Consider the following 12,228-nt stretch of genomic DNA (forward strand, 5'->3'; position numbering starts at 1 on the left):
GGGTTGGCTTATCTGCTCGGTGCTAAAGTGACACAGAATCAAAACAAAACAAAATGTAGAGATTGTAACTTCTAGATTTACAGAAATGCAAAACATTGGAAATAGGATATAGGTTTGGAGACACTTGAGAACAAAAATGTTAAGGAAGCTTGTTTGGCTGTGGGGTCAGCTAACCAGGTTGTTTCTGTGCTCCTTAGCAAAGTCTGTGCTGTGTTTCCTAAATCCTGATGAGCAACCAGTTCTGTTTAATGGTGTGTAAGAATAGTTGAAATAATTAGAAACCGAAATTTTAGAAATGAAGTTGCCCTGTGGGATGAGTGTATGTGATTATATCTTACATGGTCCTTGCTGTGTTTTTTTATTTTTTTTCTGTCTGTGTTTCTAGGATGTTAAGAGCACAACTGTAGCTTTCCTTCTTTTGAGAATACCCACGCTGAGGATTAAAACAATCTCTAAAAAAGAAGTCTTTGAAGCTAATCTTAAAACTGAGTGTGATCTCTGGTACCTGATAGTGAAAGAAATGTGGGCTGGCAAGAAAATGGCAGATGATCACAAGGTATGAATATGGCTATTTATAACTTTATAAATTAATAATAATTTATACATTTATAACTGCAAAAAAAAAATGAAATGTGTCTGAATTCATATCATAGTCTTGGAAATTCTAAGTTTCAGCAAACAACATCTATTTTAAAAATACATATTTTTGCCATTGTTTTTGAGTATAAAACATCTGCACACAAGAAAGTGAAATTGCATTAAACATATAGCATGTCTTTTGTCATCTGCTAACCTTGATTTTGTTTAGGCACTAGTTTTGCAAAATATTTTCTTAGCTTTCACTTCCAATATGAGAATAGTGATCCTAAAAGCAAAGTTGGAAAGCTGAGCAAAATGAGCCACGTGCAACATTTTACAAGATTTTGCCACTCTGAAACCTTGGTGGCCATGGATCCTCTTAGTGAATAGGGCAAAATATGATCCCCTGCCCCAGAAACCTCAGGGAAAAGGAATTATGCAGAAGAGCAGGGTTTCCATCTGCAGCTAGTGTGGATTATGCTTCAGAATAAGTGAAGTACTCGTGCCAAGCATGATACACATCACGATTAAATGTATTAAAAGAGGGGGTGGAATAGATAAACTACAGTACGACTTTTGTCTTTAGGATCCTCAGTATATTCAGCAAGCCCTGACAAATGTTCTCTTGATGGATGCTGTGGTTGGTGCCCTGCAGTCTTCCAAAACCATCTATGCAGCCTCCAAACTGTCTTATTTTGACAGGATGAAAAATGAAGGTCAGTGACGTAGCGGTGCCACAGTGCCTGCTGTTGTTGCATCATCTGTCTCGGCTTCTTCCTGTTTCATATTCCTTTTTTCAAATGGATATCTGTAGAAATATAACAAGATGCCAGGCTGCTTGCACTTTCACAGATGTAATTTCTTAAATAGTAATAAAAGAAAGTATAGTTCTTGCTTCTGTGCAGTAGAAGCATAGGTGCTGTGTCTCATAGTCAGACAAGGCTAATGTCAAATGTAATGTCAAGGTTAATGTCTGTCTTTTATTGTGAATAAATGGTGGAGGTTTCTGTCTTTTGTAGAATTATATTTCAGACTTAGCTTGACAGTATCTTGGAATTTATGACTTTAAAAAAAATCTATTTTAGTGCCTATGATGGTCCCCAAAACAACTTCAGAAACATTAAAGCACAAGATCAACCCCTCAGCTGGTGAGATGTTTCCACAGGCAGTTGATGTCTTACTTTATACACCAGGTAAGGTGATTTCTTCTTTACATTAGCCCCGTTTTAATTAGCTGATAAAGCCTGTTAGCTCCTAACACCTGGCTCTGTGATTTTACCAATTTTGTTCGTTCTAGCATGTTGTGCATAGAACACCTAAACAAAATCATTTGGAAAGAACAGTAATAGCATAAATTTAGACACTCCACAGCTTAGCTTTCACTGTTTTGTCTTCCTGTGTGTATGTGCCTTATTATAGACTTCAATTAGGTGTTAATTAATGTACTGTCTTCCTATTAAGACTTCTGCCTTATAGAGCAGGATGGATGATGTTGTACTCTAGAGTATTTGTATTTAGGTTTTTTTTCTATATTCCTGTAGTTATTTGCGGGAGTTTGGTTCACCCACAGTGCAGGGAATAGAATGTACCACATTCTGAAATCCCAGAATCACTGGGGAAAAAGAAAAAAGGCCAAAAGGCTTCTTGTTTTTGGTTGCTTAATTTGGATCAGATATGTCAACTATAGCCATAACTGGCACTTCTCTGTTCAAGCTTTGCATCTCAGATCCCGCGTCTAGAAAATGAGGAGCATGCAGTTGGGACATCCATAAGAAATTTGGGATCAAATAGGAATTCTGCTTCAAATACACTAAGATCTCACTGGAATTCTTAATTTCTGCCTCACTTCCATGTATTTGGCTTAAAAGTGAAGCAGAAGCCCTAGCAATCCATTCCCCTTGGCTGCAAAATCCTGATTCATTAATTTCAAGGGCAAATCTACAAAACACTAAATCTAGTAGTGGGTCTGAGGGGACATAGTTTGTGATAATCCATTTAAATAAAAATCCCCATGTCCCTGAAGCTTTGTGCAATGCATCTGAATATAGGCAGTAAAGATAATATTAATTCTGAATATTCCTGAGTGGTTCCTCTTCATCTAAACCATAAACTAACATTTACTTCTGACTCATCTAAGCCCTGCTTTTTTCTTTGCCAACTTGCTTGGAATAAATGAATGCACTTTGGGTCATGCCCTTAGAAGTTCCCATTTTCAGGCAATTTGAGAGCAGAGGAGAAAGTAAATTCCAAAATGAAGAACTTGGGCAGGAGCAACTTGTGGAGTTTTGTTGGTTTTTTTTTTTTCCACTTTAAGTGAATCTTTTGAACAGATTTCTCATGATGAGCAATTAGAATGAATGGATTTATCAGCTGCATTTTGTAAGATCTGCAATCCCAGTTACCCAAGCACTTACAGCCCCCAATGAAAAAGATGCTCTGCTTACAGTGACCTCAGAGTATGAGATGAAGCCATCAGATGGGCTCAAGTAGATGAGAAGGGGCACAGGTTCATGGGGAGAACTATCTCCCATTAATATCTGGTGCTGTAAGTTCCAGGATGCAGACCCACTTCACCAGGAAGATGCTCAGTGTGATAATCATTTCTCCATGTGTTACCAAATGTACTGACAACACTGACTTGAGCGGGTTTTAGTTCTCTTTTCTCTCTCACCCTTCTCTGCTTCCTTTTCAGGGCAACTTGACCCTTCAGAAAGGCCTGTCAATGCTCATCCAAAACTGTGGTGTGCTTTAAATGAGGGGAAGGTGGTGGTCTTTGATGCATCTACCTGGTCTATTCAACAGCACTGTTTTAAAATAGGCAGCTCTAAACTGGTAAGACTGATACGTGTATTGTGACTGCTGCTTTAACATAATGTTTCTATTGCTATAGCTTACATGGCCCCAAATCATGGGCTTGACCATATTTTGAGCTTTATCCCATAAAATTTATGGAAAGACATTTGTTTTTTTCTGAGCTGCAGTTGATACAGAGAAATGAAGACCCTTGAGGAAAAAGTGGAAAGGGAAAAATGTGATTTTGTGGTGAAACAATTTATCCATTTCCAAGCCATGGAGCAAATGGTGGCGGGGTAGTGGCCTGAAGCTGTGAGTTCTTGAAGCTGGAAAGGTGGTTTTGAGACAGTGGAGAAGAAAAAAATAGTGCAGATAACGAGAGAGCATGAGAAATAGAGGAAAAGTCTCTTGAAGGCCTCAGAAACCTGGGGAAAGGTGAGTGGAGGCCAGTGGATGATATTGAAAGAGTGGTAGTAGTTTAAAAGGAGGAGATTCAACCAGTGGATTAGAGGGAGTTACTTGGGGAAGACTGTTTGAGGGGAATAACTCTTAAACTAGAGCTGCAGGTGCAGCAGAAACCGTTCAGGAGAGAGAACATGCAGCAAAGGAGTTGGATTAGGTTACTTCTGTGGGAACTGAGAAACATCACTGTGGTGGAAAAGAAGGTTGTTGTGAAGCCAGTGGAGGAGAAGACAGCATTTGCTTAAGCATTGCTTTGGATTGGAGGAAAAAATGTATATTTATATGAGATGGGTAGGACGGATCCAATCCATGAGAGATGCACAAATTCATGTGTTTTCTCCTGAACCCCATCATAACCTTTACTTTGTTTGAGCCAGGAAATAGAACTTAGTCAGTTACAAAGATATGCTGTTAATCCTGTTCTAATGAAGGATGAGCTGGGCAAGGAGATCCATCCTCTTCTTTGATTTATGGAGCAGAACAAAGTGCAGAGCAAAAAAAAATAGTGAGTCTTGATTTCTTAGTGTAATTGCCAAAAACTGCAGCATCTTAGTATACTTTTTTTCATATTATGCTACACTTTTTTTTTTTTTTTTTTTTGCTTGTAGGTTGAGTTTAATCCTTTTTTATTACTTACTATTTTTTTTTTCTCTGCAGACTTGCATGGTAATGATAGAACAAAGTCAAGTGTGGATCGGTTCTCAAGACTCCTTTATTTATATAATTAACACCCATAGTATGTCCTGTAATAAGCAACTAAATGATCATCGCTCTGATGTTACAGACATCATTGTAGAGAAGAAGAACGGAATACCCAGGTATATCAAAATGCAACATTTTCTTTGTAGAAATGCATATGCAGGCAAACATGTATGGCATCTGTTACACTAGAGAAAACATTAAGAAAATTCTTGTGTGGTTGAATAAAAACCACTTTGTGCAGCTAGAACAGTATTCCCAGCCTGGGAAATTTAGACTGCATTGATCAGAGAACCAGTTAAAGCTCACAGTGCCACAGTATGATGCTTCATTTGAAATGAAGGCAGAATGTTAATTTTTGTTCAAGGAAAAACTAACCCCTAAACGAAACCAGTGTCTGACTTTTCAAGATGTGTGAGCAATTTTAACAGGGGCGACACATCCTGCTAAATAAGTCTTCATTTTACCCATATATCTCATATATGGTAAGCTTAAAATAAAAATACAAAAAGGATTTTTTTCTAAAATGCATTATGTATTTTGGAGGAAAGAGGATTTTTTTTTGAACAAAGATGAGAGCAGCTGGGAAGTGGCAGCATGCAGCTGTGGATCAACACAGAGGCAGTTTAAAGCCCACTTCATTTTGAGCACAGTATTGACTAGATTTTTACAGCATATTCTTTCCTTAGGCTGCGTGTTTGTAACAGAAATCTTCTTATCTGAAGAAAACAAGTGCCAAGAGCACTTGGAGTGATGGGGTTTGTTTCCTCAGGTGCAGTAGCACTGAAGAACAAGGTTGAGATAAATTTGGTGCTAACCTGAAAGAGAGAATCCCCCAGGCACTAGCACTGAGGAGAACAGTTCTGATAAGCAAAGTACCTGCCTGAGACACAGCTGCCTAGAGGCAGCTATTTAGAAAATGTTGCAGGAATTTAAATTCCTGCACTAGTGTCATGGTGCTCCCAGGACATGTGAGCTTGTGTCTGTTGACTCTGGTCTCCTTTCGGAGGACTGACCCAGGCTAATAGTTTGCTATTGAAGTAGTGATGTTGTCAGGGCCTGCAGCCTTTGGGATTTCAATCCATTTTCTTTGGGAAATCATTGCTATACTTCAGTCTTGCAGCCTGAGAAGTGAAGGTTGCTGATTTGGCTGAGTGTAAAACTTGCTGTGCTGCAAGTGGCAGTTTCTACTATGTGCAGCTGCTGTTCTGAACACGAATGCACACTATACTACTGAATTTCTTCTTTCTGTCTGTGCCAACAGCGAGGCCTACTCGTGCAGCTTAGATGGGACAGTGATTGCCTGGAATATCAGCACTCTGAAGGTCAACCGTGCGTTTCAGCTGCCCTGCCAAAATCTTACATCTGTCCGACTTCATAATGATCAACTGTGGTGCTGTAAGTTCCTGAAACGATTAAAAAATGCATATTTACATATTATATTTTTGCTAGAAAAAGAGCAATATGTGAATCCCAAACTGACTGCTGTGCAAGTGACCAGTTTTTCTCCTATTTTCTACTCTTGCCATTCCCCATCTATCCAAAACACTCGCCTAGGTGCCTAGGTGCGATCTCCACTGAAGGTATGAGGTAGGCTTGCATGTGCTGCACTTGCTGCATGCTGTGACTTTGGCAGCACTATGTGGCAGCACTACTTTGCTGTGGCCTGCACTGGAGGGCTCTCTAAATTGGGGTGGAAAGTTTTGCAAAGCCCTTTGAAGCCCTTTGCAACATCTAAAGGGGTGATAACAGCTCAAAGCTGGGCTGGATGTTTCACTGGCACTGTATTGGTTTGACTTGATAATCGTCAAATCTGCATTTTATCTGCTTGTAGAAACCTGTTATCCCCTCCGTAGGGATTTAGTTGACTAAAATGAGCTTTTTGTCAGTATGTAGCTTTTTCTTGAAGCTGTTTCCTAAATCGTGACTGACAGAAGAAATTACTCTAATACTCGGTACTGCCACACACCAGACCCTCAAGTAACGTGTGATTTGTGTGTATCTGTGTGTATACATATATCAATATAAATATATATATACATATAAATTGTTATTTATATATCAATTCCTAGTCCTGCTGCAGTCAGTTGTGATGCTGCCATTCTTTCAATGGAATCAGGATTCAGCCCTGTAACTTTGTAGTACAGACCCTTGTCTCAGTTTTGGAGGCAAAAATAATTGTGAACTTGAGACCCAGAATATGAGATGTTACTTTAAAGTTGTCTCTTTTCTTGTTGTTACTAGACTCCACACTGGTGGGTAGGTGCTACAGAAAAGTAGCCAATATCTGGATGAAGACAGAGCAGATTTAAGGACTGAGTATTGAGGAAAGCAACATGAAGTACATTTAAGACATTTCTGCTCATTCGGAAATGAGATAATTGTTAGATACCCCCGTTTATGCTGTACTTTCCCCCAGGGTTTGTGTCAGTGATGGAAGCAGGCACTTCTGCTACTAATACTTTCTTTAATATTGAAGGTTCTGGAAGCTGCATATTTGTAGTGTCAACTCAAGAATTTCGACCGCACCTGAGAATTGAGCATAACCTGAAGGACATGTGTTCGTGTCTTCTCTGTTTCCAGCTGTTTCCTGAGGTATTAAATTGAAACTGTTGACTTGATTTAGAGGAAGTGTGACTGTGTGGCATTACTAACAGTGCTGTGTTTTGCTGTTACTGCGAGTACTTCTCGCAAGTACTTGATCTCAGCAGGGCTAAACCTGAAGGTATCTCAGCTCTGGTGAGGCTGCACCTGGAGTATTGGGGGCAGTTCTGGGCTCCCCAGTGCAAGAGGGATGTGGAGCTTCTAGAGAGGGTCCAGAGGAGAGTGACAAGGATGATGTAGGGACTGGAGCATCTATGATAAAAGGAAAGATTAAGTGAGCTGGGTCTGTTTAGCCTGGGGAAGAGTATATTGAGAGAAGATGTGATCAATATGTATAAATACCTGAGGGGAGAATGTAGGGAGGATGGGGCAAAGCTCAGTGACAGGACAAGGGGTAATGGGTACAAGTTGAAACGCAGGCAGTTCAATCTCCGTGTGAGGAGGAACTTCTTTATTGTGAGGGTGCCAGAGCCCTGGAACAGGCAGCCCAGGGAGGTTGTGGAGTCTCCTTCTCTGGAGGTCTCCAAACCCGCCTGGATGCCGCCCTGTGCTCTGGGTGTCCCTGCCGGAGCAGGAGAGTTGGCCTAGATGATCTCTAGAGGTCCCTTTCAACCTCAACTCTTCTGTGATTCTGTGATCTTTTCGTGCTTTAGAGAGATGAAGTGTGGGCCTCTTACTCGGGGAGCAGTGACTTATATATTTGGAACACCAGAGATCTTGCAAGTGCCCCTCAAAAGATTCCTCTTCAAGATTGTGCTGAGATTACTTGTATGATAAAAGTTAAAAACGAGGTGAGTGACACTCAGACTCTACTTGCTGTGGAATTCATTAAAAAAGTGCAGTGAACTGTTTGTTTGCAACTCTCTTGGGCCATCATTAGTCAGCTTCCTTACTGGGTGCCTCCATCTGGACTGATGTGAAGCATGAATTTCTCTCTGAAATCAGAGGATCAAATGACAGCCCAAAACAACTGACTGCTACCGGTACCTGACAAGCATGGAAAGCCAAAACCCTCACTAAGTAATTCAGTGATGACTGTCATTAGCCAGTGACATTTCCAAGTAACTGCATAAACCAAAAGTTTAGGTCCCTTGATATTTCATCTCAGGGGTCCCAAGACCAAGCTTTGCAAAGGTTAAAAGACAACCAGTAAATGCAGATTACACCATTAGCCCCCAAACTGGTCCATTTCTATAGGTGACCTTGTCCTTGTTCAGTCACCACGTGCTTAACTTGACAGAGTCCAAAGGAGCCAACGGCCTTGCTAGGAGTCTGGTGTCCCCCTCAAATTGGCCCCAGCCTGTGTAAAAGCAGCTGTGCTGCCATTTGGGGTAGGTTTAGGGAGAATTTACAAGTGAATAGCCAACATATAGTGAGAAAATAATTTCTTACCATGGACATGACACTTGATACCAAGCTCTAATGAGTAGATATTTGCCAGCTTGGACACTTCAGTATCTGTGCTGTTCTGCAGATCATTGGAGGCTTTGGAATAAAATCTGGCAGCTTATTTGGTTTGAGTCTTGGGCGAGGAACCAGAGGCAAGTCGAGGGCTTCTGGAAGACCCAAATCCAAGGGCTCCTGTCTGACCACATGGGTTTTGCTGCTTTGCAGCAACAGGAGGTCACAGAGGCAGGTTTTCCTTCTGCAGAAGCTGAGCTGCCTTTTCTCAAGAGACAGTGTTTGCCCATTATGATCTCAAATATCTTATTCCCCACTACAGCATGTGCTGTCTCCCCAGGGGTGGAAGACTCATTAATCTGCCTTTTTCCCCCTTAGGATCCCTTTCAGAACCTCTAACTCCAGTAAATACAAAATCTTCCATCCGTTTCATCCTAGAGAGAGAGCCCTGGCTACATCTGTGACCTGTAAAACTCCTGTTCAGGCTGTGCCCTAGACTGCAGTGTAAAGAATAATCAATTTTTCTTTCGTTATTTCCCCCCAAGTTGTGGATCGGCAGCAGGGGAAGGTCACAGGGCAAAATCAAAGGGAAGATCTACGTGGTCAGTGCGGAGAAGAAGAGCGTGGAGAAGGAGTTGGTCGGTCACGCCGACACTGTGAGGGCGCTTTGCTCCGCCGAGGACAGGTACGTCCTCAGCGGCTCCGGGAAGGAAGAAGGAAAAATTGCCATCTGGAAGGTGGAATAGTTAAGCTGGGAAAAATGTGGGCGCCTTTGCTGGCAAAAGTGAAGTCTTTGGGCTCCGCTTGGTCCAGCGTCCTGCCTATGTTTCAACCACCTGTCAGTGTTATTTGTATGTTATTTATTTATTTTTTTGTAACTACATTTCATATTTGCTGGATTTATGGAGTTTTTACTGTAAAAGCTAAGTATCCTGCGAAACTGGCAGCTGGGTTTCGTTCAGAAATCTGTCCATGACTGCTGTGTATATTTATGGTGCTGTATTATTTAAAGTGTAGAGACAGGCTCTCCCTAACGGCATGGAAAGCTCCCTGCTAGTGAAACTGGATATTTGGAGGTTCTCATTAATGGTTTTTTTTTACTTGTTTTTCCTTTAAAAACAAGGCACTGCACTTGGCATTTGTAACTTCTTTTTGTCGCCAGCCGAAGGACTTAATTTATTTAATTCCAGTGTATCTTATACCTGCTTTTGGGAGCAATCTCCTTGTCCCTGTGCAAACTCCTACCCCTCCACCTTAATTAAGTTCTCGGGACTGACTGTTCCTTAACTGCTGATGTGCCCAACTGGGGTCACGGGGTTTTATTTGATCAGTGTTTCCCAGTGGCTTTTTTGAAGGTTGATAAATTCTGAAATCACGGCAAACCTCTCAAAGCTACTGCTCTATTTCCACATCAGTGACAGAATTGCCTGTACGGAAGGCAGCAGACCAGTCTGGGCTGTATCGGCACTTAGTAAAGCAGAATCAAATATTTAAAACATTGTAAATAGAGGGGAGAAAAGGGCTGCTATTCTTGTTAACAAATACAAACTAAAACAGTAACTGCCTACTCAAAGGGTAAAATACTGGTAATGGTTCTGACTCTTAATCTGCTGATGAAAGATGTTTATCACATGATAGTAACTGTAATTTTGCCTTTTTTTCAATTCAAGAATATTAAACACTATATTGGTATTTTGGCCTCTATGTGTCATTCTTTTGGTATAATCCAACCCGAGTGAAGATTCGTACTCTTGACTCACGTCCTTTGTGCACAGGGCAGAGATGGGCCTTGATTTTTTCTATCTCCAAGTTGTTCTTCCTAAACCAGCAGCTGCTGCTGCTCCTGTGGGCCACTCAGCTGCAACTTTCAGCTTCCTCCTTCCCAAGCACCAAGCAGCGAGTGCCACAGACAGGGGAAAAACAGCTGTAAGGGTTGGTGGCAGTCAGTGGGGCTCAGAAGGCTGCCGCTTTCTGAAAAATGTGTGACCAGATGTTTGAAGTCCAAGGTGAATTTTGGCCAGCTCGTTTTTGCTGCTCTGCGCGTGGCTGCATCGGCCTCCGCAGCTCCCCGGGAGCCCTTTGGGGCTGAGGAGCCTGAGGGTGCGGTGGAAAGCAGGGGCTGCGTCGCCACTGGCTTCTCGCAGTCCCAGGGCACCGTCCCACTGGGCTCCCTGTGGGATGAGTCACTTTTCCCCCTGTGCCCCAACGACCTTTTCCTGGCTCATCCCACATGTCTGGCAGAGGACGTGGGCTGAGGGGGGCCCCGACCTCGCTCTCTGTCGGCTTTTTCCCCTACCAGCGAGGGAGCTCCAACTTCTGCCAAGGAGAAGATGGAGCCAAGTGGAGCACACAGAGGGGTCACCCCCACCCTCATCCCACATCATTCATTCACACCTGCAGACAGAGTGAGGACCCAGCGGCCTCTTACAGCCCCAGGCCCCTCAAAACCCCCCGTTTCCCCCCCCAAACCCTCACGTGGCGCCTGTGTCCCCCATGGGCCAAATTGCACAGATCAACACAGCGACACCAGCCGCAAACTCGGACCCAAATGTTTATTTAGCGCGAACGGGAGAACAGCGGATCGGAACAACGCAACGTGGAGCAGGGCCTTTCTGAACCCTTCTTTATCTATGCATAAAAGAACCAAAAATAAAATCAAGCTTATACAAAAAGAACAGAAAGTGCAGAACACAATGAAACAGTTCTCATGCAACAAATCTCTCGGTTTTCTTCTTTAAAACAGAAAATAAGCTCAACAGTGTAGAAATTAAAAAAAACATACATACATTTTGCCGTCTACTCACTCAAACATTCATCTGTGACATGACTTCTCTTTATCCCTTTTTCCTCATAAAACTTAACAGTATGTGTTTAACACATGCTTATAAACATTGCTAAACTCAGCAAGAGCTATTATAGTGCCCCAACTTAATAAGTTGATAAAAAAGTAGTTGTCGTATGGCCAGTTCACAAAGGAACCAAATATTCTCTCTTTTTTTTCTATTTTTTTCCTTTTTTCCACTATGAGATGCCTATATGCAGCTTTCTATTAATACGAGGCATTTAAAACGAGCTGGTCATTTGGCTACCGAAAGGGCTTTAGTGTTTTGTGTTACATCAGAAAAGAATAACAATAAAAACCAACGTGGGAACTGCCCATTTGCCAAGCAGGGAGGGCTCTGGCTTTGGGAATTTAGCTGCGATTTGGCTATTGCTGAGTATGGACTAGGTGCACTGAGCTAAGGCTAAGGACTGGGTAAAGGAGGCTAGAGGTGCATCCGGAGCCTCCGCATTTCGGAAGAAAACGCACATCCAACTGAACTGACTCACCGGGTTTGCCCCCAAACTTTGCACGTTCAGAAATGCCTTGGAAACATCCTGGTTTTACTTGGCGGCAGCCCCGGAGGGGGCCCCGTTTTGGATGGCCCCGTGCGGGTGAACAGTGGCCAAAAACCTTGCGTAGCCTTGAGCTTTGGCAGCCCAATGGGTGCCGCTTCTGGATGCAGCAGGAGAGACTTCAGGCTACTCCACTTCTATTCAAAAGAATGACCATTTTTTCACTCCTATTTTTTATTTTTGCAAACTTTCAGCTTTGTGGTTTAAGGAAGAACCAACAGACAGCTAGAGGACTATCCATAACCATAAAGTTTCGGCAAAGCAAAACTATTAAGATTTGGTGTTTCTTGCACA

The 12,228-nt window shown here is 42.2% G+C and overlaps 1 protein-coding gene across 1 annotated transcript in view; it reads left to right on the forward strand.

Annotated features, from left to right (window-relative positions):
* DENND3 (DENN domain containing 3) overlaps positions 1–10,123 on the forward strand; it is a 31,396-nt gene extending 21,273 nt beyond the window's left edge. Inside the window, exons 15-23 of the mRNA XM_026047144.1 lie at positions 386–556; positions 1,166–1,295; positions 1,665–1,772; positions 3,272–3,411; positions 4,492–4,652; positions 5,798–5,931; positions 7,013–7,128; positions 7,791–7,928; positions 9,084–10,123. Of these exons, the coding sequence (XP_025902929.1) occupies positions 386–556; positions 1,166–1,295; positions 1,665–1,772; positions 3,272–3,411; positions 4,492–4,652; positions 5,798–5,931; positions 7,013–7,128; positions 7,791–7,928; positions 9,084–9,284 (1,299 nt within the window). The 3' untranslated portion in view covers positions 9,285–10,123. The remainder of the gene's footprint in view (positions 1–385; positions 557–1,165; positions 1,296–1,664; positions 1,773–3,271; positions 3,412–4,491; positions 4,653–5,797; positions 5,932–7,012; positions 7,129–7,790; positions 7,929–9,083) is intronic.
* The last annotated feature ends 2,105 nt before the right edge of the window (positions 10,124–12,228 follow it).

This window comes from Nothoprocta perdicaria, unplaced genomic scaffold, assembly GCF_003342845.1.
Source record: "Nothoprocta perdicaria isolate Ctin4 unplaced genomic scaffold, notPer1 scaffold_48, whole genome shotgun sequence".
Classification (NCBI taxonomy): Eukaryota; Metazoa; Chordata; class Aves; order Tinamiformes; family Tinamidae; genus Nothoprocta; species Nothoprocta perdicaria.